At 31.8% G+C, this 25,095-nt stretch overlaps 4 protein-coding genes and 1 non-coding gene across 5 annotated transcripts; 2 read left to right on the forward strand and 3 right to left on the reverse strand.

Moving 5' to 3' along the window:
* Positions 1–3,332: 3,332 nt before the first annotated feature.
* On the forward strand, positions 3,333–3,404 carry TRNAG-UCC (transfer RNA glycine (anticodon UCC)). The gene has a single exon. It is a non-coding gene; the product is annotated as a tRNA-Gly (tRNA).
* A 5,476-nt stretch (positions 3,405–8,880) lies between these two features.
* On the reverse strand, positions 8,881–10,524 carry P5cr-2 (Pyrroline-5-carboxylate reductase-like 2). Its single transcript, XM_070637989.1, has 3 exons — positions 10,034–10,524; positions 9,450–9,910; positions 8,881–9,394 (listed from the first exon to the last, which is right to left on the reverse strand). The coding sequence occupies exons 1-3, from the start codon at positions 10,116–10,118 to the stop codon at positions 9,113–9,115; spliced, it is 828 nt and encodes a 275-aa protein (XP_070494090.1). The 5' UTR covers positions 10,119–10,524; the 3' UTR covers positions 8,881–9,112.
* A 3,427-nt stretch (positions 10,525–13,951) lies between these two features.
* On the reverse strand, positions 13,952–16,048 carry LOC139088768 (uncharacterized). The gene is made up of 2 exons (XM_070638048.1): positions 15,958–16,048; positions 13,952–15,724 (listed from the first exon to the last, which is right to left on the reverse strand). Exon 2 carries the CDS (start codon positions 15,687–15,689, stop codon positions 14,061–14,063), a length of 1,629 nt encoding a protein of 542 aa, XP_070494149.1. The 5' UTR covers positions 15,690–15,724; positions 15,958–16,048; the 3' UTR covers positions 13,952–14,060.
* A 79-nt stretch (positions 16,049–16,127) lies between these two features.
* Positions 16,128–17,803, forward strand: 128up (GTP-binding protein 128up). Its single transcript, XM_070637947.1, has 5 exons — positions 16,128–16,270; positions 16,440–16,546; positions 16,609–16,979; positions 17,041–17,401; positions 17,458–17,803. Exons 1-5 carry the CDS (start codon positions 16,229–16,231, stop codon positions 17,681–17,683), a joined length of 1,107 nt encoding a protein of 368 aa, XP_070494048.1. The 5' UTR covers positions 16,128–16,228; the 3' UTR covers positions 17,684–17,803.
* Positions 17,804–17,853: 50 nt separating this feature from the next.
* On the reverse strand, positions 17,854–19,458 carry LOC139088690 (ER membrane protein complex subunit 2-like). The gene is made up of 6 exons (XM_070637948.1): positions 19,325–19,458; positions 19,143–19,193; positions 18,888–19,081; positions 18,661–18,824; positions 18,348–18,600; positions 17,854–18,282 (listed from the first exon to the last, which is right to left on the reverse strand). The coding sequence occupies exons 1-6, from the start codon at positions 19,350–19,352 to the stop codon at positions 18,097–18,099; spliced, it is 876 nt and encodes a 291-aa protein (XP_070494049.1). The 5' UTR covers positions 19,353–19,458; the 3' UTR covers positions 17,854–18,096.
* Positions 19,459–25,095: the final 5,637 nt, after the last annotated feature.

The following is a 25,095-nucleotide window of genomic DNA, read 5'->3' on the forward strand; positions in this document are numbered from 1 at the left end:
ATACAAACGTTTTGACAATGATTTACCCGAATAAAAAAGCCGATGACTTTATGATGGATATTATGCATGTTTTAATAAGTAAGTAGCACACTGACCAAAATCACGTTTCTGAGTACATAAATGTAAAGTTCACGAAAGGAAGTCTATTCATGAAGGCTTGAAGAAAAGAATCCCGTGCAGCACAATGCGGAAAAACTACATTTTTCGCCGTAAAATTTTTTCGGAATCAGCCGTCAAGATACCGTCAGAGTAACGATGTTTCTTTCCGTTATGACAACGAATTTGCGGTGCCCCAGCGAACACATTGTGTGGTTCGGGAATTTGAAAAAGTTGACATGGCTGTAGTGTGTAGTTCATATTCATTAATGTATAGCGTTTGAAAATTACTTTGTAACCTAGCATAAAATCCCACCAAGGATGGTGGGATGATATTAAATTAACGATTGCACGAGCTACTAATGGGGTTCAGATGCGTGGTCCAGATAATATTTAATTTAAAGATATTAAAGTAATAAGCTTTAAATTTTCTTTCGACTTCACAAAAATTTTATTTTATTCGTCGTAATATCTTAACGACCTCTGCACAAATATTTCATCATTCTATTGAAACAACTGAAAATTTTCAATTGAAGATTCAAAGGAAGAAAAAGAAGCAGCTGTCATTAATAGTGAGAAAAAACTAAAATATCTGTTTGCATCACTTTGCATTGGAACTGAAAAACATTTCAATGTTTTCAGTGTAACAAACGAAATCCTTTACAATTTTAAACTCAATCACTGTTGGCAAAACAGCAATTACATTCCATCAAGAAATTCACATAAAGTGTGCTATAAATTGCAAAGTGTTAGCGATTTCTCATCAAAAACATTTTATGTGGAAAGCAAAAGAAAAGAAGGAGGAAAATTTATGTACATTTTCTGCATCACGTGAATGAAAAAGCAAAAGAAGTAACGCAGTTTAAGTGCTTCATTAAATTAAAATGCTTCCAAACAACTCCTTTGTACTAATGTCAAATTTGAGCTGAAAATTGTTATCGCATTGTTAAATTGTGTGTTAATAAAGTACAATTTACATTAAAGAAGATTTTTACGATTTCCAACCTATATTTTAAATTCCGATTCAGATACTGTTCAATTACCAAGAATTGCAATTGTTATCACTTCTGTGACTTGTTTACTCTACATATAGACTTTCCTAGATTAAAACAATGATTGCATGTAAAAAAGTCATTGCGATAAGGCACAAATTTCATCTTAGTATGTAATAATATAAAACAACAATTTAAATGATTAAAGTATGGTTTGTTTACTTTGCATAAAACAATCGAGTGAAACTTTAAGGAATTTCTATTATAATGCAATTAAGATTGAAATTAATTTGCTCAATTTGCATAAAATCAGAATTTACATGTCTGAAAATTTGCCATTTTTGTCATCATGCTCATTTGCTCGTTGTAATAAAACTCTAAGAATGAAGCTATAACAAGCATGCAAAAAACTCATTCAACTTTTTCTAGTAGTGCTGAATGTTATTAGCTTAATTTCATTTAATATTCACTCTATAAGGATTTTGAAAATTACTGTAAATTTTTTTTTGGGTAGGTTCATCTTAATATGTCTATCATAGCTTCCTAAATCCGTATCAAAATAAGAGAATTTTTAACTTTCGCGTTACAAATGTTATACCGTTAATTTGAAATTTGAATAATATTTATTGTACATAGTTTAAAACCCCTTTTCATACAAAAAGTCTATTTTTGAACCAAAATAAATCAACATCATTGAATCCGTAAGGAAGTCGTTTTAATTAAACTACACTTAGATAAATAATTACAAAACTCAACATTCAAATGACTCTTTAATATATTATTTCACTAATAACCATGTTATATGTTTATTGGAATTTGTCAAACTAAACTGCATTCATATTTCCAAACATGACCTGCATTTATAATCGCAAAAATATTTATGCACAAAAAATTCTAAATTGAAATAGGTACTAAAATGGAGAAAAGTATAACGATGATTGATTGCTCATATAAATTTACATATATGCATGATTTTAATGTACCTGAACCTACATATTTCAATGCAACTGCTTTCAATTATTTACATAAATTTGAAAAATAATAAATAATTCTCAAATGTATCGATCTATGGAAATTTCTCTTTTAGTTCTGTCAATTTTAATAGGCTACTATTGGAAATGGAAAAATCAATACAACACCAATTAAACAAACTTTTATTAGAACTGATAGCGGTCTAGGTATTTAGCTTTGCACGTATTTCATTCATTGTATTACTTTTTCACTTTTTATTCACAACAATGCTGGCATTGGATGGATATCCATGTATGTTTACAGAGGTTATTAACATTCTGAATATTAAACTAGTAATGAAGAGGATCACGGAATATTCACACTGTTACAAAAACACATTTTTGGCAGATTACAGTCCTTATATAGATTACTATACCAGCTGAACTGAGCTTAATCCACTCTCGCTATTGAGAAATGATGCGGACTAGCTTGCTTGTTTACGAATATCTCGGCAACTCCTCAATCATTTTCTTCATCAAGTTATTTTCGTAGTCGAGATCGTTAAACGGTGTGAATATGAATGTGAACTAAAATCACAATTGACATCTATAATTTCAAGTGGAATCATAAAATTTTTTTGGTTTCCAATATTGATGAATAGGGACGAAATTATAATTTGATTTATGTATGTCATTTAAGCTTGATTGATTCACGTTAACGTAGTTTTCTCTTGTTTCCTTTCAGAATTATTGAACAAATATATAATCAGCACTAAATTAGTAAACACTGAAATGACTATAGCAGGAACAATGTGTAAGTCCATAGAGTACTTGTTGATAATTATGATGATTAGTTCACTGTGAATCCCACTTTTGCTTTTTTTTGTTGCTGTACCTCTTCTGTACTAGAACATTGAACATGCTTCAATTTTGATTATAGAAATTGAAAACCGGAAATAAATCAATTTCAAGAATTATGCAGAGTTCATAGTTATAATACTGCAGAAAAACCATATACATAGATGAATGTTTTCATATTGTAGGAACATTGTCGAAAATGAAACAGATTGAATAGATTTATCAATTTCATTTTTCATAAGTCCTAAAATATTTATGCAGGTTTTTATGTATGTATGAGCTTTTCTACAAAATTCATTGAATCCAAAATTTTATTATAATGAATTCTAGGACAGCACTCACACAATTAGTAATATAAAGTTTTGATACAGTTCCAAAATATCAAGAGTATTGAAATATGATGCAACTTTTTCACAAATCTGGATATACGCATATTGCGATGGTGGTGTAATGGTTAGCATTGTTGCCTTCCAAGCAATAGATCCGGGTTCAATTCCCGGCCATCGCAGATTTTCTTTTTTGGAACATTTGGAATGTATTTTTTTGCCTGTTGCTTCTAACATATCCCATTCTTTTTGCTAAATTTTTAATATAAAATAAAAATGTATGTTTATAATGCTAAACAGTATTTTCAATTTGTTTTGAATTGATTCCTGTTCAACTTTTGGATATTAATGTCAAACTAATTATCATCAAATATTTTGTATTCACCCACGACTTTGAAAATTGATTGAAACTTTGAATATATTTTATTGATATTTTGATTCTCATTTTTATATTTTCAGTACCTTCCGAGCCAATGTGGAGTTTAGACAGACGAGAAAGTGGCCATCTGTTTTGGCGTCGAGAAGCATCGAAAGTAAAATTTCGTTGTGAGGTAGAAGTTCTTGAATATGTCAAAGATCCAGCAGAAAACGATTCATTGATATTAGTCAACGGAGATATAAACAATACGTTCAAAAGTCAAATGAATCATCCTATTGTAGTCTGTGCAACTTGTTTTGCAGCGATTGCAGTGACAGTTTTACTACCGTGGTTTCTTATCGGATCAAGCTAGATGCCTGTATATATACTTTTGTTTTTATCGTATTTGATTAAGTTTTATAAGAAGTAATTATTATTTTCATTTGAACTATATACATAAATTTTATAAACTTTTAACGTGTGCCTTAATGTAAATATGGAAAATTTCTATACCGTCGCTATACGTGAATAGGTATTAAAAGTTTTAGGTTGAAATATCCTCAAATTTTCAATAACATTAAAACCCAAAATAATTATTTTACGATAATATTAAATACTGATTTCATCGGAAGAGTATGATGATTTATAGTCTAACAAATGGATTGATTTTCCGCAAAACATTTTGAGTGAAAAATATTCCAATTTCATCCTCGCGTACATTCAAAAATGATAAATATTACTTGCTGTGATTATAACAATAAATGACTAAAATTTTTGGAATTGGATGCAAAATTTAATGTTTTTTCATAATAATCTGGCTGCATAGTTATTAATAAATAAATAATGAACTGTGCATTAAATATTTCTACATTGGGTATCAAAAAGAAGTTTTTTAAAATATATACTAATTAAGCTAATGAATATCTCAAGAAACATCACATTCAACTAATTGAATCTGATGCATTAACATGATCTAAATACTAGAAATAAGCATTATTAAGGCTAGCTTTACACATTTGGTATCATGACTTTAAGTTGAACGATTATTCATAATAAAAAATAATTTTTTATTACACGCTTTTATTTGACTTGCTCTGTCTGTCCTTCTGTCTTTCTGTCACGTTCAAAATTTGTGACCTATTTTTCGACCACTTCTACTGCACCAATCATGCTGATTTTTTTTATATGTGTGTGTTCCGGAGGGCAATTTGATGTTTTGTCATCATTAAATCGCTAACTTGCTTCCTTAAAATTTAATTAATTATTTTAAATTTTTATATGGGAAAAAATATGAAAAAAATCCATTGTCAATTATGTGTATTTTTAATTCACACTATCAAGACCGTTTATCAAACTGGAAATAATTTTCTATGATTTAATATGCATTGATTAATAATACGAATTATTAATTATATTATAATATCAATCTGTTCAGGATATTTAAGTAAGACAAAAAATTTAACTAGTGATTTTCTCGCGGATATTCTTAGAAAAAATTTGAATTCCAAAAATACCGTTACATTCAAATCTTCAAAAATCCGTTAATTTGATTGAATTTCAATAACCTGTACGTTACTGGATCTTGATATACTGTATAAATATGGTCCTGGATGTTGCATAATATTGTATAAATATGGTCCTGGATGTTACTGGATCTTGTTATACTGTATAAATATGGTCCTGGATGTTACTGGATCTTAATTATTGAGTAAATATGGTCCTGGATGTTACTGGATCTTAATATACTGTATAAATATGGTCCTGGATGTTACTGGATCTTGTTATACTGTATAAATATGGTCCTGGATGTTACTGGATCTTAATATATTGAGTAAATATGGTCCTGGATCTTACTGGATATTGATATACTGTATAAATATGGTTCTGGATGTTACTGGATCTTGTTATACTGTATAAATATGGTCCTGGATGTTACTGGATCTTAATATATTGAGTAAATATGGTCCTGGATCTTACTGGATCTTGATATACTGTATAAATATCGTCCTGGATGTTACTGGATCTTGCTATACTGTATTACTATGGTCCTGGATGTTACTGGATCTTAATATATTGAGTAAATATGGTCCTGAATGTTACTGGATCTTAATATACTGTATAAATATGGTTCTGGATGTTACTGGATCTTGATAAACTGTATAGATATGGTTCTGGATGTTACCGGATCTTCTTAAACTATATAAATATGGTCCTGGATGTTAGTGAATCTTAATATACTGTATAAATATGGAACTGGATGTTACTGGATCTTGACATACTATGTAAATATGGTCCTGGATGTTACTGGATCTTGATATACTGTATAAATATGGGCCTGAATGTTACTGGATCTTGTTATACTGTATAAATATCAATATTGTTGACTTCTCAATGGGAAAACTAGCAATTTGAAGGGAATTTAAGAAAGTATGGAAATAAGTATAATACTGTTGTACGGTTTTAATACAAATTTGATTATACTTCACAAGACAAAACAGTACGTTTTGGAGTTTTATATGCGAAATTCCAATCCGATCCAAACATTATATACATAAATATACGAAAATCACGAGTAAACCGAGCACATATAAAAATATGTAGTCTTTAGTACAAAAATATACTACTGTGACCTAATAACAGTCGGGCGAACGAAGCGAAGCGAAGTGGAGTCCGACATTACTGTGACCTAATAACAGTCGGGCGAACGAAGCGAAGCGAAGTGGAGTCCGACACTACTGTGACCTAATAACAGTCGGACGAACGAAGCGAAGCGAAGTGGAGTCCGACACTACTGTGACCTAATAACAGTCGGGCGAACGAAGCGAAGCGAAGTGGAGTCCGACACTACCGTGACCTAATAACAGTCGGGCGAACGAAGCGAAGCGAAGTGGAGTCCGACACTACTGTGACTTAATAACAGTCGGGCGAACGAAGCGAAGCGAAGTGGAGTCCGACATTACTGTGACCTAATAACAGTCGGGCGAACGAAGCGAAGCGAAGTGGAGTCCGACACTACTGTGACTTAATAACAGTCGGGCGAACGAAGCGAAGCGAAGTGGAGTCCGACATTACTGTGACCTAATAACAGTCGGGCGAACGAAGCGAAGCGAAGTGGAGTCCGACACTACTGTGACCTAATAACAGTCGGGCGAACGAAGCGAAGCGAAGTGGAGTCCGACACTATTGTGACCCAATAACAGTCGGGCGAACGAAGCGAAGCGAAGTGGAGTCCGACACTACTGTGACCTAATAACAGTCGGGCGAACGAAGCGAAGCGAAGTGGAGTCCGACACTACTGTGACCTAATAACAGTCGGGCGAACGAAGCGAAGCGAAGTGGAGTCCGACACTACTGTGACCTAATAACAGTCGGGCGAACGAAGCGAAGCGAAGTGGAGTCCGACATTACTGTGACCTAATAACAGTCGGGCGAACGAAGCGAAGCAAAGTAGAGACGTTCGAGCGAAGCTCGAACATAAGCAGTTCGAACGCAGTTCGGACTTGGTTGAGCGAAGCTCACAAATTTTTGCGTCCTGAACGGAGCGAAGCGAGTGAAGGCGTGAAAATTTTCCAACACGCAAGAAAACTACATGTATCATCGTTAGTAAAAAAATAGTTCGAGCGAAGCTCGAACATAAGCAGTTCGAACGCAGTTCGGACTTGGTTGAGCGAAGCTCACAAATTTTTGCGTCCTGAACGGAGCGAAGCGAGTGAAGGCGTGAAAATTTTCCAACACGCAAGAAAACTACATGTATCATCGTTAGTAAAAAAATAGTTCGAGCGAAGCTCGAACTTAAGCAGTTCGAACGTAGTTCGGACTTGGTTGAGCGAAGCTCACAAATTTTGCGACCTGAACGGAGCGAAGCGAGCGAAGGCGTGAAAATTTTCCAACACGCAAGAAAACTACATGTATCATCGTTAGTAAAAAAATAGTTCGAGCGAAGCTCGAACTTAAGTAGTTCGAACGCAGTTCGGACTTGGTTGAGCGAAGCTCACAAATTTTTGCGACCTGAACGGAGCGAAGCGAGTGAAGGCGTGAAAATTTTCCAACACGCAAGAAAACTACATGTATCATCGTTAGTAAAAAAATAGTTCGAGCGAAGCTCGAACATAAGCAGTTCGAACGTAGTTCGGACTTGGTTGAGCGAAGCTCACAAATTTTTGCGACCTGAACGGAGCGAAGCGAGTGAAGGCGTGAAAATTTTCCAACACGCAAGAAAACTACATGTATCATCGTTAGTAAAAAAATAGTTCGAGCGAAGCTCGAACTTAAGTAGTTCGAACGCAGTTCGGACTTGGTTGAGCGAAGCTCACAAATTTTGCGACCTGAACGGAGCGAAGCGAGTGAAGGCGTGAAAATTTTCCAACACGCAAGAAAACTACATGTATCATCGTTAGTAAAAAAATAGTTCGGGCGAAGCTCGAACATAAGTAGTTCGAACGTAGTTCGGACTTGGTTGAGCGAAGCTCACAAATTTATGCGACCTGAACGGAGCGAAGCGAGTGAAGCTCGAACTTAAGCAGTTCGAACGTAGTTCGGACTTGGTTGAGCGAAGCTCATAAATTTTTGCGACCTGAACGGAGCGAAGCGAGCGAAGGCGTGAAAATTTTCCAACACGCAAGAAAACTACATGTATCATCGTTAGTAAAAAAATAGTTCGAGCGAAGCTCGAACTTAAGCAGTTCGAACGTAGTTCGGACTTGGTTGAGCGAAGCTCACAAATTTTTGCGACCTGAACGGAGCGAAGCGAGTGAAGGCGTGAAAATTTTCCAACACGCAAGAAAACTACATGTATCATCGTTAGTAAAAAAATAGTTCGAGCGAAGCTCGAACTTAAGCAGTTCGAACGTAGTTCGGACTTGGTTGAGCGAAGCTCACAAATTTTTCCTTGGATTAACAAGACTAAAAAGTAGTTAATAAAAAAAAACGTTAAAAAAACTTTTTAAAAAACACGCTTTTAAAAAAGACTAAAAAACTTAAAAGAAAAATGTCCTAAAAAGTAGTAAATAAAAAAAAATCACGCTTCTTAAATAAAACATAAAAAATATTGAAAAAAATTTTGAATACTTTTCCAAAAACTTGTGTAGTACAACAACACTATGACTTAAAAGCGTGGGGCGTTCGAAAGAAGAAGTTAGTGTTAAATGCATAGTAATTTCGCCCCACGCTTTTAAGTCATAGTGTTCTTGTACTACACAAGAATATTTTGGAAAAGTATTTTAGCTACTTTTCTTAATTTCAAATTTTTTTCAATATTTTTTATGTTTTATTTATTTCCATACAGTTATATTATAGGGGCCGTTCACTTATAACGTAAAGTGAAAAATTGTAACCCTAAGTGCATTACGTAATATGTGAACGAACCTCTATGAGCTTTTTAATATAATATCTTTATTAATAAAAAAAACAGATGTTTTTTGTGCATATTGATATGTACATATTTTTAAAATTGCCATATGAACTATTTTGAAGATGAAAATAAACATTCAGATTGACGTAAGCAATAAAAATGATCAATTATTAAATTTAAAATTATTTAGTTTTGTTTGAGATTTCTCTACATCTAAGTGTAGCTGCTTCGACACATCCTATAAGTGCACTGCGAAAATTGTTTTTTTCTAAATGATGTAGGCCAGATGCAGTTGATCCCGCTGGTGATGTTACATTATCTTTTAAAATCGCTGGATGTGTATTAGTATCGATGACTAATTTTGCAGATCCCAATACTGTTTGTGCTGCTAATTTATAAGCTAAATCTCTTGGAAGTCCCATTTTTACGCCCCCATCAGCAAGTGCCTCAATCATCACAAACACCTGTGAAAAAGTTGCTATTTCTTCATAACATTTTAAAATAAATAATGTATATTACATAAGCAGGTCCGCTTCCCGAAAGAGCGGTAATTGCATCTATCATATTTTCTGATACTTCCTCACAAGTGCCAATTTTAAGGAACAATTCTCTTATCACATCTACATCCTGATTTGTTGCAGTTTTTCCTTTTACAAGACAAGAACATGCAGCTTGAACGACAGCCGGTGTATTTGGCATCACACGAATTACTCTTGAATCATTTGGTAAAATTTCTTCAATTTCATTGAGTGTTATACCCATGGCAATTGACACGAAAAGCTTTCCATTGCTAATATTTTTGACGTCATCCAGGACATTTTTAACAACATTTGGCTTCACAGATATAAATATAATTTGTGACTTTTCAACAACAGACCGATTCTCTGTTACAGCTTCTGCACCCAAATTTCTGAATGATTTTAATGAGACCTCATCCGATGGATGTGCGCTCGCAATTAGATACTGACTTTTCAATAATCCTAATAATAATGAATGGTAATGAATATGGAATGAATACACGTCGGTGCTCAACAAAAAAAGGAAAAAAAAAATTCTTTCTACTTTTCACTCATTATTATTTTGTGCTCATGCCAATCACAAACCTGCTGAAAGCCATCCATTTGCCAATGCATAAGCCATTTTCCCAGCTCCAATAAATCCGATTTTCAAGACATTGCTATTATTCATGTTTTGAATTTTTAATTGAAACGTGCCCGAATGGAATAAAATAGTACAAAAAGAATAAATTACTTTGCCACTTGACACTTATGGCTTCACTATCACAATACGGCTAATGTTTGAGATGTGGAACTGAAATGAATGTAAATGCTCTCTCGTACGCTCTCAAACAGCAGAAATCAGCTGAACATATGAATGACTTTCAATTACATTCAATTAATTTAAATTAAGACAACACAGACATCACGTTCTTATCAGTGAATTGTAGAGAAATTCGTTCACTCGCCCTCTCCGCTCTCATGTCTATTGAGGTTCTTGTTATTGTGTGCACAATGTAACTTTATTCTTTATTTATGACTCGATTTAAATGCAATGAACTGTGAATGAAAAGAACAACTAGTAAGAATCACTATGTACGTTTATACATTGTTGTTGGTATTTGGATAGAAGTAATTCCACAATCAAATATGTTTGTTCAATTATTTATTGTTAGTTTGTTTAATTCCAATAGGATATCTCGAGCGACACAATGCGACGAACTAAATTTTCCGCCTTAAAAATGGGTCGAAATCAGCTGTCATGGTACAATTTGGACCATTTCTTCTTAACCTTACAACACGTTTTGCTTTTCGGGTACATTCAAAGATTGGTCCAAGTATTGAAGATTTCTGAGCATCATAACCTCTTATCGACCGTCAACTGTCGTTTAACTTTCAAATTATATTTACAACCACAATTAATTGATTTCCCCTTTTATAGTTGTTAGTCCCCTTAATAGAAGTAATTAGTCTATTTCTTATCACTGTAGAATAAACATCGTTGTTATTAAATTAAAATGTAAAATTAAACACTTAACTCCAATTTAACTTATAATAAATAGCGTTGTTGATTTACACTTCAGCCTCGACAGGTTAAAACTTACCTAGTCCAAATTAATTGATTTAAGCTGAAATGTATTTGCTATCATATCCGAAAATTCAATTGGAATAGTGACTATAATTTTACAACAGCTGCCTGAAAAAAGGAATCAGTACTTTTTAAAGATGGTTTTGTTCGCAAAAAATTGAATGTATTTTATCCATTTAGGGTTCATGCTCTTTTTTCTCCGTTTAAGTTGATCAAAACAAAGAAATGCGTTATTTTAAGCAAAAAATAATGAGAACAAAAGCATTTATAATAAATATTTGTACATACATCCAAACACACATGTTTTTATTATTACATTATAATCTTTGCATAGTTATTAAAACATTGAGATTTATTAAAAATTCATGTATTTTTCTTGAATGTAATTAAGGCATTTTTTTATTATCTAAGCTTCTCTAATTATTCTCGGAAATGTTTTTATTTCCTTTCATAATTAAATTAGACATCCTTACTTTACCTAATATCACAGAATCAATTTAATTATTTTCTCTACTCTGAACAAATAACTCAATTCTTTATGACTAATCACTGAATTCCATTTGATCCTAAATATACCCAAGGTAGAACGACAGTAATGGCTATTGTTAAAAATACTGTTGTAATAGCGATAAATGGATGAGATGTATTATTTCCATATTCACATTCCATCATGAATTTTAGTTCCTCAGGATCTCGAACAAATTCAAGGACTTCAACCTCATCTCTAAATTTTACACGGGATGAATCTCGTTTCCAAAAAAGCGCACCCGTTTCACGTTGTCTATCTAAACTCCACATTGGTTCTGGCGGCACTAAATAATTAATTAGAAATAAGATACCAAAAGTAATAATTTGGCTTGTACTTGAACAAAAATCTAGCAACAGGTGCTACAAACATTCATTATCAGTATTAAAACAAGTGTAAACACTTCAAAATGTTTCTTTTTCCTTTTCATCGCTGGTTCATCATTGGGTTCAATCGAATATTAAGGAACAGTAAACACCTTTCTCATGACAGGAATTTTTATGAACAATTAGAATCAATTATATGCTTCATAAAGCTATTTTTGAAGATTTCTCTTTATGTATTCTTTAGCGCTAGCTACGTTTATTGTGAACAACTTCATTTGTCATTTGTGACTTTTGTGGCAACATTTTATTTGTCATTCGAAGTATACCAGAAGCAATTAATCATTCTAAAAATAATACCATTATTTACACAAACGGTTAGAGCAGTGCTGTTCAAATTTTATGTCACAACACATATAAGTATAACAGAAGTATTTAGTAAATGGAAGTTCCTATATTGACTTAATTAAATTTGAAAAATTCTGATTTTTGTGGATTAGCGGACTATGTAAACCGATTGGTACAAGTTATTCATGACAATCAAATGACGGTCACGTGGTAATTAAAATAAAAATTAGAAAATTGCACTAAATTAGGTAGTCACTTGGCTGACATTATAAATTTGTGCCGATCGGGTAGTGTTCTTTTAATGTGCCACAATTTCGAAATCTTAGCAGTGCTGATAAAGAGCAACAATTCGCCGTGAAAAAGAATGAAAAATTTTTATTGCGTATTATTTTAAGATCACTTTTGCAGATAAACTGAATCATGCTGGTTAAACTATTTTTAGCAAGCACAAAAAATAATATTCGAAATGCGAGGGCGTTTATTTTTAAACTGATCCAATAAAAAGGTTATTATACAAAACATATCTAATACGTGACTCTCATTGTTTCTGTTGCTTTTTTTATGTGCATTGCATGCATTCTCATGATAAATATTTTATGTGAGAAAAGGAAAATAATCAACAAGTAGATGTTGGCTTATGTATTAGCAACACTGATATGATACTTACACATAGTAGTTGATGTGATGGTCATGATATTACTATCTGCTTGATATTTTATGATTTTAGAAATTTAATCCTTTGATGTATTACTGAATAATTCTTTCAATATGCTTGTTCTAAAGCAGAATTTTATTTTGAAATTCTCTAATTCTGATTTAAATTGTTCAATCCTTATAATAAAAACTACGGGGAGTAGTTCATCACTATGCATACACTTTTTTCAAACAGGTTTTGGTTTCTAGTCCTTTCTAGTTTTTCTTATAATCACACTAAACATTTTTTTCATTATTAAATTTTCTGAACTGCACAGATTTACGCTAATAAATCAGTTTCACTAACATACTTATTTTATAATTAGTTAAGTGAACAAATACAAATAATCTCATGAAAATTTCAATTACTTTTTCCTATCCAAACTGTGTGGCTACAAAATAGCGTGTCTAATAAAATTTTACAAATAATTTATTTCGCTTCTTCTTGTGTAGACGGTTTTACATTTTCTCTTAACGTTCGCTTTGCCTTACTACTGAATATAAACTGGATATTTTCATTTTCATTCATACTTTTTTGAAACGTGCTATAATGTTTTCTAATGTTTACGGTTCGTACAAATAATTGTTTGATTTGGGAAATGTGTAAAACATTGAAATTAAAACGGAAATATTATAGGAATATCCCTTAAAAATTTGATTCTTTTGCTATTTCCTTAGTAAGAATAGTAATGAAAATAATGTAATCTATTATAATCTCATAATTTATTATGAGACATTTTAAAGGATAAATAAATGAATGCTGTGTACAGTTGTTGAAACATCCAAAAACATTGCAACATCAAACAACAGACAATTGTTTTGTTGTTATTCTTTTCTAAAATATTTAAGCTTTTTGATGCTTTATTAAGAAGAAAAGCTAATTGTTGGATTATAGCATTCAACATTCAGGATGATCTAAAGCTGCATAAAACTTTGTGGTAAAATTATTTTGTTAAATGTCAAAAAAAAATTTTTTTAATCGCGTAAATAGAGTTGGATGAATTTTTAAATAGGGACTAATAATTTTCAGATCTTTATTGGTTCAACAAGAATAGTTATAACATATTAACATTTGCTATCGTTTATGTTAAAGAAAAACAACTTATAATTTTAAATTTGAAAAGTTAAACGATGAAAAAGGAATATAATTTCTGGCTAACGGTATCGAAAAATCTTGAGACTTCCACGACGAATGATTACTGGAAACTGCTTTGACCACTTTAATTTACTTTTCGCACAGCTTATTTCCAAAACTTTTAGTCTTTTTCCGTATACGCTAATTGGAACATTGACATTTTTATCGAAAACGTAATCACAACGAATACCTTTTGGATTGATTAAATAGAGCTCCTCTAAATAATAATGGCCTTTTATAGCTGTTTCGAATAACTTTGCATTGACTTTGAATCCTTCGATTCTAAGTTTTTCCAAAAACAAGGACCGACCAAATATTTCAGCCAAATTAAAATCAAAGTCATAGAATTGGGTATTTCGATTGATTAATGAAAATTCCTTTAATTGTGCAAGAATAATGCACTCATTAACCAAAAGCTTATTATTTTTGAAACCGTCGACATAAAGTTCAATGGTGCAAGTTTTCATTTCGGCGATGTATGTTGATATAAATAAGGATCCCAAAATATAATGCTGTGATGCAACTACATGAAAGTGTGGAATATTTTTGTTCAGCATTCGTGATAAATCCACATAGTTAACTTCCAAATCTTTGATATCCAAATATATCTTTTTCAAGAAATCCAATGTATGCATTGATAATGCACTTACTATCCACTTGCATGCATTACTGCATTTTAAGCCCAATTCAGTCAGCTTCTTTGATTTTGAGATGTTTATGAATCCTTTCAATGATATTCCATCCATATTAATTTTTAAACTTTTCAATTGCTGTACGTGCAAAATTTCATTTAAAACATCTTCCATGACGTAGCAATTCAAAAAGTCTACCATTACTAAAGAATTCACGTGATGAGAAATAATTTTGGCTAATCGAAGACTTGCAGGAAATGCTCGTTCCACATATAAACGTTTTAATTTGAAATTTTCGATGTTAATGTGATTTACGAAGCTTTCATGAATAGATAAATCCTGCATTAATGGACTGTTTTCACCAATAGATTTCAAAAACCAAAACATTTCGTTATTTGGACAAACTGGTTCATCTGGGTTCGGATTTCCATATTTAGTTCTACTCAAATCTAACTTTTCGAGAGATGGGAAAGAAATATTTCTGTTAACATTTCTTACTTTTTCATGGATGATTGCTCCATCAATTATATTTAATTCCTTCAATTTGTTCTTATTCAACGATTCCAGAATCGACATCAATTGGTTTTCAGTCATAAGACTGGAGAAAACAGTGAATGTTTTCAAGCTTCCAGATATTTTTCGAAGAGTTTGTCCCAAAAGTAACTCACATTGCTTATAATTTTCTTCATAAGTATCAGCAACAATATCGACCAAATAGATTTGACTGATGCATATTTCGGTTAAAACGCGACTTGAACAACAAACGGAAGCATAAATATTTTCTCTAGGATGTCCATCTTGCCAGATTATTTGATCTTGTTCAAATCTAGCACGGAAAATATCCATCAAACTGTCAATTTTACAAACTGTTTTGTAAAAAAGCTTATTGACTAAAGCTAATGATCTTCGGCAAACAATTCTACTAAAAATATTTTCCAGGATCCCATTTTCAGCAAATTTATTGAAGTAATCTTCACAGTCTGACACTTCGTGATCTTGATTGTTTACAGCTTTCATTTTGATTAATATTCTCAGTGCGTTTATTGCTTGATCTAGAGAAATAAAGAACATGGTTGAATTATTATTTGTCATCTAAGAAGGTCCTTGTTTAAGTCACTGGATCTAATATGATAGCTTTTCTTGCTAAAAGCTTCATTATTTAAGCTTTTTTCATTGTTGAGATTTTCATAGAAAATGAAACTTAATAATTGAATTATAATAAAAATGTGCTATTTCAAGTTAAACCGGAAAAACTTCATTTTTATTCAGTTAATTATGTACTTACCAACTTATATTTGGATAATTAACTTTATAAATCTATCGAATACCTTAATAATTCTTAAATTTGCATTTTCTTAGATTGCACAAAAAATAACAGTGAAATTTTACAGATTTTCAAATTTTATACGATTTTACCGTTAAGAAATTATCCCATTTTTTATACGAGTATTTTTTAGGAACTCAATCAAAACATTGATGAAAGAAAATTTAATATTTTCCATAAAATACTATAATTAATAATTCGGCACAGCATTGAAAAAGATATCTAAGACATCATGAGTACGATCTTGGAAAAGATTTCGGCCATCGAGTCTGAGGTGAGTTAAAAACGCAAAATAACTTCTGCCACATTTTAAGAAAACTCGATAACCATATTTGATTGACATGTAGAAGAAACTTGAATGAACCGATATTGTTTCATTATATGATTATTATCATAAAGATAGTGTTGTTTCGTAAATTAATAAACATAATGATATATTTTAGATGGCAAGAACCCAAAAAAATAAAGCAACAGCTGGACATTTGGGTTTGTTGAAAGCAAAGTTAGCTAAGTTGAGAAGAGAATTGATTACTCCAAAAGGAGGAAGTGGGTAAGTAATATGATGAGTTATCAGTATTTCGAATAGATTAATGAAATATTAAACATCTTTAGTGGAGCTGGAGAAGCTGGTTTTGAAGTTGCCAAGACTGGAGATGCTCGAGTTGGATTTGTGGGATTTCCGTCTGTTGGAAAAAGTACGCTGCTGAGTAATTTAGCTGGTGTTTATTCTGAAGTAGCAGCATACGAGTTTACGACTTTAACGACAGTTCCTGGCTGCATTAAGTATAAAGGTGCTAAAATTCAATTGTTGGATCTTCCTGGAATTATTGAAGGAGCTAAAGATGGAAAAGGTAGAGGTCGTCAAGTTATTGCTGTCGCGAGAACATGCAATTTAATTTTCATGGTATTGGATGTCTTAAAGCCTTTGCATCATAAAAAATTATTAGAGCATGAATTGGAAGGATTTGGTCTAAGATTAAACAGTAAGGAATTACGTTTGTGTCTTTTTACTGATATTTACGATATTTATTTATTATTTTATAGAACAACCACCGAACATATACTACAAAAGAAAAGATAAAGGAGGAATTAATATGAATTGTACCGTTGCGCAGTCAGAATTAGATCTTGATACTGTCAAAACAATTCTTAGTGAATACCGTATTCATAATGCAGATATAACTTTGAAATATGACGCCACCGCTGATGACTTGATTGACGTAGTTGAAGGAAATCGAATTTATATTCCATGCATCTATCTTCTCAATAAAATTGATCAGATTACTGTCGAGGAACTGGATGTTATTTATAAAATTCCTCATTGTATCCCGATTTCTGCTCATCATCATTGGAACTTTGACGACTTATTAGAAATGATGTGGGAATATCTTTGGCTTTTGAGAATGTATGATTTCAAGCTTTTATTTTGAATATAAAAATAATTAATAATCTCTTTTGCAGTTATACAAAGCCAAAAGGACAGTTGCCTGATTATTCGTCACCAGTAGTTTTGAATCGTGGAAGAACAACCATTGAAGATTTCTGTAATAAAATTCATCGTACTATTATCAAAGAGTTTAAATATGCATTAGTATGGGGTTCATCAGTAAAGCATCAGCCACAAAAAGTAGGAATGGAGCACGTTTTGAACGATGAAGATGTTGTTCAAATTGTCAAGAAAGTTTAAATTTATACTACTTTTTGCGCATTTTTGAAATTTGCTTCATAATGTTTCAAAAAAGAAGCAGCCTATTGGTCCACTTTGTTTATACAATGAAATTGAATAAAAATATTGATAATAAAATTATGTTTTTGGTAATTGTTTAATTATAGCACAATTATTGTTTATTTAGGTTTTATAGATATTATGCCATAAAATGCATAAGAAACCCCGTAAAATTGGAATCATGATGATGAAATTGTTTACATATATTGGATTTTAAATTAAACTTAATGTTTTTTTCTTCATCCTATTTGCTAAATAATGTTTCATAAATAACACAAACCACCGAAATTAAATTGAATCTAAAGCGCAAATGATCTATATTTGTTGGGAGAAAAAGTAAAAAGATCCAAAACAGGAAATGCAAATTGATTCAATCAATTTGATTTTATTTCTAAATTTCCAAATGCTGCTTCCAATGCACTAACGTCCGTTAAATTTGACGATTTGCCTTTTGACTTTTTAGTGATTTCGGTTATTTTTTGCAAGGTCCAAGATGCAAGTTTCTGAGCTTCTTTTCTTTTCGCTATTTGGGCTTTTGATAACGCAATGTGATTACAACACTAGAAATTAAATAAAATTTTGTTAGATCCAATGTCCAGCAAAAATTTCTAAAAATATTTTTTACCAAATAAAGCCCATATAATGCACGTAAATTATTTCCATTTAATTTGATAGCTTGAGCATAGTAAGATTTGGCAATCTCGATGTTGTCTTGTCCGCCAATCGTATATCGAATATCACCGAGACGTTGGTGAATCAAATGGCTGTATGGATTGTGAAGCAAAACTTCCTCCATGCAAAAAGCTGCTTTGTTATAGTCTCCTTCCATTAGATACAAATTACAAAGCTCATGCCAAGCTTCTTGGTCTGACATAAATCTAATATAAACATATTTTGTAAGTTTTCAAGTTTAGAAAAAAAAAGTCAGTAATACTAACTTCTTTAAATAGTCACACATTTCCTTTATTGCATCACCAATTTGTCCTTTGGCCTTTAGAATTGCTACTTTGCGCTTTCGTGATCCTGCATTAGTTTCATCTCGTTTAATAATGCTCTCTAAAACGTCTAAAGCATCATCATATCGTTCTAAGGCCTCCAAAAGCTAAGAAATAGATAATGATAAATATAGGGGTTTTCGGAACAATGACTTGCTAGTTATAATTACCATTGCTTTGAGCTTCATGATTCTCAAACTTTCTGGAAATTCTGAAATCAAGACTCGGATACAGTCTTCAGCTAGTTTAATGCGTCCACAATCTAGAGCAGCTATAAAAACTTGTTCCAATATTATCAGTTTCTCATTGCCTAATTTCTTCACTTTATCAGCAAGACAGTACTCGAAAATTTGAACCACCTCATCTATAAATATTTATTTTCATTAAAAAAATGCTTTATTAATTGATAAAAATTTATAACATACCACTTTTCCTCTCATTGTCATCTCTCCATTTACGAAGAACATCTCTTGCCTCTGAAAATTACAAATTCAATTGATAAATTAAATTAGAAATTAAGTCAATAAACCTAAACATGATTTTCATGAAAAGTAAAATATTATTGGAATTAACAAGTTTTCTTACTAATCCACGCTTTTGTACTTACCCGACCAACTTAAATCTTCATTCATCATTGAGAATTTAAATTATATTGTAGTATTATTAACAAGAATTGAAAATTATTAAATACTAATTTGTCTCTTTCTTATTTTTTAACACATTCGACGAGTGTTTCGGCCAGTTTTTTATTGTTGCTCAAATTTGCTCAATTTTGCTAAATTTGAATATAATGAGATAAGAAAAAATAACGTACAAATAGTGAACCACATGAAAGATAGTGAATTAAGCTTTAGTTTTTAATTAATATCACTTCCCCTTTATCACAAAGAATTATTTTCTTTTGTTTGAGTTGTCATGTAAGTCTCCAAAAAAAAGAGTTTAAAAATAAGTGATTCATCTCATTACAATAAGTAAATTAATGAAATACATGCTATGATGTGCAAAAATTGATCTTAAAGTCAAAAAATATCATAATCAAATAAACTTTTAAAGAATCTTCCGGAATACATGTCACAGGACAAGACTTCTAAAAAGCAGAAATTGCGGTATTTATTGAAAAAACGATTTCTTTTGAGTGACATTCATCTAATTAAGTTTTTTGATCTTATTTTCATTCCGTTTGCTTATCAAATGTTGCTCGTTATTCTAAAATATATGTTTTACAGAAATCCTGCTGTGAATACCTTTTTCTGCTTCTGTATTTTTAATCCGAATAATCTCATTTTTTTGAAAATAATACTTTTTGCTAACTTGTTCTCAGTCTTTACAACAACATCAATAAGATGAACCGACCGATTGCTATAAATTACACTGTTCATATTTTCTGCAACAATGATTCTTTAAAAACCAAGAAAGATCAAATAAGAAAAAAATCTTGATTTGGTTGGATATCCATAGTTTTGTATCAAATATCTATTTGTAGTCACGGTGGTCTTTAATATTATTATAATTATAACTGCGAATAAAATAATTAAATGGTCGTACAATAATTACATCAACCTAAATTTTGACGTCGTTTATGAAACATCTTCAGAACATTTTCTGAAATCAGCAATATTTTCGGCAAAATACAATCTTTTTTTGGACGAAAAGATTAAAGTCCATTCGAGTGCAAATAAAATTTTGAAGAATTATCCTTTAATCTCCTGCTTGTTTTCTTGTTATAATAGAAGAAAATTTGCTTCAAATATTTCTTCTTTTTCATGAAATCGTCTTAGCAGATGAATGTAAAAGTTTTTGAATTGAAATTCTTGCTTCTGTTACTTAAATCGATTTGCATTGATGAGTGCTGAGTGAGTGTAAAGGAAGAAAGATGCCGAATGAACCATGATCTCTTATTGTTTGGTGAATTGCACAATGGAATTAAAGGACAGAAGATATATAAACATTGTCAAATGGAACAAAAGGCAGATCCATTAAGTATACTCTTATTGTGCCATTCTTTCATTTTGCAAAATAGAAGATGAGTAGCGCATTAGGAGGTGCTAGTTGATTTTGGATTATTGAATATTCAAAAGGACTTCATCAAGATGCAAATGTAGCTTTTGTGTCAACAATTCTTAACAAAATGACATTTTTGAAGTGCACACACACAAAATGTTGCCGACAAACATGCTTAATTCCCTCAAATCCTGATAAAAATCACAATTACTCATGTAATGGGATGCTGGGTTTTAATCCCAGAAAATATAATCCCAGATACAAAATTAATACACAACCAAAATATAAGTCCAGAACATAATGCCAGGAGTAATTGTATGTGGCATTATAATTTGCACGTGTAGTTCATAAGGCCACATACATTTACTCCTGGACTTATGTTTGTTCAGTGCAATTATAAGTCCAGGTACAATTACTCCTGGGATTATTATCTCTTCGTGCAATTTAAGCCCAGAAAATTTTCCCATTCTGGACTTATTATCCTGATGTGTATTTGAAGCTTTTGAATTTTTTTCTGAAAAATCTTACTAAAAATTACGAAAAAAGTTATTATTCTAAAGTTTAAAACTTTTTAACTGAATTTTTCCTTCTTACTTCCTCGGCTGGGGCGAACGAGGGCCCATTGCCGAGCATAGGAAATTACTTACTTACTTACTGCAACCATGTTCCTTTGTGGAGCTTAGGTTACAACAAAAGGCTTTCCATCTGTTGCTGGCTCTGTCACCTAATTTATAAAAATTCGCTGTCCGCACGTTGAGCTGATATTCTTTCATTACTGTTCTGCGCCAAATAGGAGCTCCTATTCGCTTTTTCCCTTGTGGTTTCCATCCATGGGCTGTGGAACAAACTTGTGTTTCTGGCCAAGCAATTTGCGCAACTCTATCCTTCGAAACCTTCTGCCAGTTTAGGATATTAAGTACTCTAGCGTCCTTTTCAACACATCCAATTCAGGAATTCTTCGGAGTTCTTGCCATCCACAATGTCTGCAGTTATTACTTTAAGAACTGGGGCATCATTTGGCCTTCTGTTTGCATGACCTGCCCATCTCATGCGATTAGCATGTAAAACTGTCACTTTATCTCCTTCTGGAATAGCACATCCTTCACAGGACCATAAATCGCTCGTAATGCGCGTCTCTCAAAGAGAGTAGTGCGTCCTCATCCGCTTGTGTTGAGTTCCAGGTTTCTGAGCAATATAGTGCAATGACCAGGATAAAAATCTTGTGTAGCTTTGGTTCCTGTTGACAAGCTCTTGAATGTTAAAAAGTGCTTAAAGCTGTAGAATGTACCATATGCCGAGTGAATCTGGTTGCATACTTCGATTGTGACGTCTGTTGTATTGTTTAAAAAGGATCCGAGGTATTTGAACCAGAGGTCGAAGTCGGAGTTAATCGACTAAAATGAAATTTTACTCTTGTGAAGTGTACGAGATTTCATATGAAAATTTCATTATTTTTTTATTTCATTATAATTTTATAATATTTCTTGATTATTTATTCAATATTGAGATATTTTCTTTGGCTAAGTAAGCCTACAAGAAGGCAGATTTGTTTGCCTTTCCATAGGTAATGCCTAGACAAAGTCAAATGCTACCATGATACAGTTAGGCACCTATCCACAGGTAAAATTCACCTTAAAAGCGTTAAGTGACAAAGGAACGACCCTTAAATTAATATATCGATTAAATTAATTAATCGAAATCTAAAATTCAGTGTTAAGATTTTCTGGGCTTAAATTGCACGAAGAGATAATAATCCCAGGAGTAATTGTACCTGGACTTATAATTGCACTGAACAAACATAAGTCCAGGAGTAAATGTATGTGGCCTTATGAACTACACGTGCAAATTATAATGCCACATACAATTACTCCTGGCATTATGTTCTGGACTTATATTTTGAAGTGACGTCTGGGATTATATTTTCTGGGATTAAAGCCTAGCACCATGTAATGGAAATAAAGATGATGAATAAGTTATAAGATGTAAATAAATGTGTAAAGAAAAATAGAACATCGTTTGAGAAACTCCTTCAAATTTATCCACTTCACTGATTAGCTTTCAAGAAAATGTTTTTCAAAGAAATTTTCATTTCATAAGTATACCGGACATAGCTCACATAAATTGTTAATGAAATAAAAAAAAACACTGAATTAGTAGACATCAAACCCTTTTTTATAAAAGGAGCAAGCAAATAAATGGAATGAGAAGAATCCAATAAATTTTCATCATTTAATTCTTAATTACTCGTTCGTAATCTGAATAAATGTGCATCTATATGATAATTCTCATTCTCCATTTATTGCAATAAAATGCTATTGGTGAAAATACAATTTATTCAATGTTTCGAAATAATGAATATTGATTGTCGAATATGCGAACGTAGAGTTTCAATTGATGACTTTAACTGATATTTTGAATTAAATTTGGTTATGTTTGATTCCGTGTGAAGCATCTGCAGAATTAGCAGAATAAATTTTCCATCTGAAAAACGAAAGGAATGCGAACAATGAAAAAACCTTGTACAAAAATGCACAACAATATGATGGCAAAAGAAGAGAAGAACTTTTCTTTATTTGGCTCTATAAAGAAATTGTAGTAACAACAAAGGAGGTATATTCTCAATAAATAAACCGAGTACAGTAAAAAACTAATCTGAAACTGTTGTATACTTAGCTTGATAGAGATGAAATGAAAGAGAATCCCGCAACAATAAAGCGAGGAAGATTTTTCCTATTATTGTGTCTTCTTGCAATTTGTTCGCAAACAACCTGAAGCCAAAGATGAGAAAAATGAATGGCAGAGAATGAGTGAGATATAAAATTGGTTCATGATGGCAATATGTTGTATGCTCATTTTTATTTTATTGCGTTCAATGACTTTCGAATGAGAATTCATGTTGTGGAAAGAATAGAAACACGAAGAAGAAAGAAAATGGAAAATTCTATTCAAACGTGAGTTATGATGAACATAAAAAATGTTTGATAGCAAATCCTTCCAGCCATATTGCATGACTCGATTCCATTTCCTACTTATGTACATATACTCTGCTTTGTGTATTATCATCATATTGTAATAAAAAAGTTATTTGAAGCAATTTGTAGTATATTTCCGACATTATAGTGACATCATTTGTTCGTACTTGCTGGTATCGTCAATTAAATTGATTTTTTTAATTCTGAATTTCTTTAAAATTTTCCATGTCATAGAGCAATGAGAATTATAATCATCTCTAAGTAATTCTGGTATCAATAAGTAAGTTCAATACCTAATAAAACTTGAAATTTAAGTTGATTGATCAATAAATTACTTCAGTTACTTTGTGCCACTTACGTTCATTTCTAATTTCCCCAAAGCGTTCGCCCTTTTTAATGGTTTGGAAGATTGAAGAAAATGTAAGCGGGGAGGAAGGAAAAACTACAGAAAACACTCAGCAAGAGAAAATGATTCGCAATTTAATGGCTTTTTATTATCATTCACTCTGCTTGTGTTGTTATTGTTATTCTTTTGCGCAATAAAGGCATCAGAAGTGTAAATTAAATGGTTGATGGAAAAAAGCAATTAAGCTTAAAATATATGCTGTGGAATTAGTACATTCATATATACAAAACAAGGGAAAACATTTCCACAATAATTTGCTACAGAGAAAAAGAACGGAATGAACGATGTAAGAGGGGAAATTGCAATTCAGAGGACACGCCTTGAAAAAAAAATTATATGAATATAGACACTAATACAATCATAAGCTTATTTTTCAACTAAGCATGTAGCGAGATTTTTTTTTTTTGCAGCAAGAAATAAAAAGCAAAGTAATTGAAATGAAGTTCTTTAGATAGCAACGGCAACAAAAAATGAACAAAGCATTTAAAAATATCGATTTCTTCAATTTGCTATTTCAGTAAAAGATTAAAGTGCTGCATTGGGACTAAGATTCAGTTTTATTCTGGGTATGTTGGTATACCATGTAGGACAACAGACTAAGTTTGTCTACAGACTGAACGTAAAAAAGATATACGAAAATATCTCACTCGAAGCGACGGCTTTATACTTAGTTACACTAACTTTACATCAACATTCTTAATCTTTTGTTTACGATAGTTAGCAGCATGTAGATGAAATTTCAAGGAAAAGTTTATAACTCAAAACATGCCAAATTTCAATTTTAGTTAACTGTTAAAACTTTATACGTAGAAACCAATTGTTCATATAACAAAAGGTTAAAGCCCAATCATCTGATGTTTCAACGTAATATAAAGAAGCACTGTTGCCTATCAAAATGAGAAATTTTCAATGCATGAATTATGTAAATGTAACAACGATTAGATTAAATTATACGATAAGGATATAAAAAAAATGCATGAGGCACACGAACATACATGC

Source organism: Chironomus tepperi, unplaced genomic scaffold (genome assembly GCF_022539635.2).
Source record: "Chironomus tepperi strain 1889 unplaced genomic scaffold, CSIRO-AGI_Ctep_v1 contig_170, whole genome shotgun sequence".
In the NCBI taxonomy this organism is placed as follows: Eukaryota; Metazoa; Arthropoda; class Insecta; order Diptera; family Chironomidae; genus Chironomus; species Chironomus tepperi.

Bases quoted from the DNA above. Each gene is read 5' to 3' on its own strand.
- P5cr-2 (XM_070637989.1), bottom strand. From the start codon at position 10,118: ATGAATAATAGCAATGTCTTGAAAATCGGATTTATTGGAGCTGGGAAA. The intron at 9,911-10,033 runs GTTTGTGATTGG...CATTATTATTAG, and splicing joins AAATGGATGGCTTTCAGCAG to GATTATTGAAAAGTCAGTAT. The intron at 9,395-9,449 runs GTAATATACATT...ACTTTTTCACAG, and splicing joins CGGGAAGCGGACCTGCTTAT to GTGTTTGTGATGATTGAGGC.
- LOC139088768 (XM_070638048.1), bottom strand. From the start codon at position 15,689: ATGAAAGCTGTAAACAATCAAGATCACGAAGTGTCAGACTGTGAAGAT.
- 128up (XM_070637947.1), top strand. From the start codon at position 16,229: ATGAGTACGATCTTGGAAAAGATTTCGGCCATCGAGTCTGAG. The intron at 16,271-16,439 runs GTGAGTTAAAAA...GATATATTTTAG, and splicing joins TTTCGGCCATCGAGTCTGAG to ATGGCAAGAACCCAAAAAAA. The intron at 16,547-16,608 runs GTAAGTAATATG...AAACATCTTTAG, and splicing joins ACTCCAAAAGGAGGAAGTGG to TGGAGCTGGAGAAGCTGGTT.
- LOC139088690 (XM_070637948.1), bottom strand. From the start codon at position 19,352: ATGATGAATGAAGATTTAAGTTGGTCGG. The intron at 19,194-19,324 runs GTAAGTACAAAA...TGTAATTTTCAG, and splicing joins TGAAGATTTAAGTTGGTCGG to AGGCAAGAGATGTTCTTCGT. The intron at 19,082-19,142 runs GTATGTTATAAA...AAATATTTATAG, and splicing joins TGACAATGAGAGGAAAAGTG to ATGAGGTGGTTCAAATTTTC.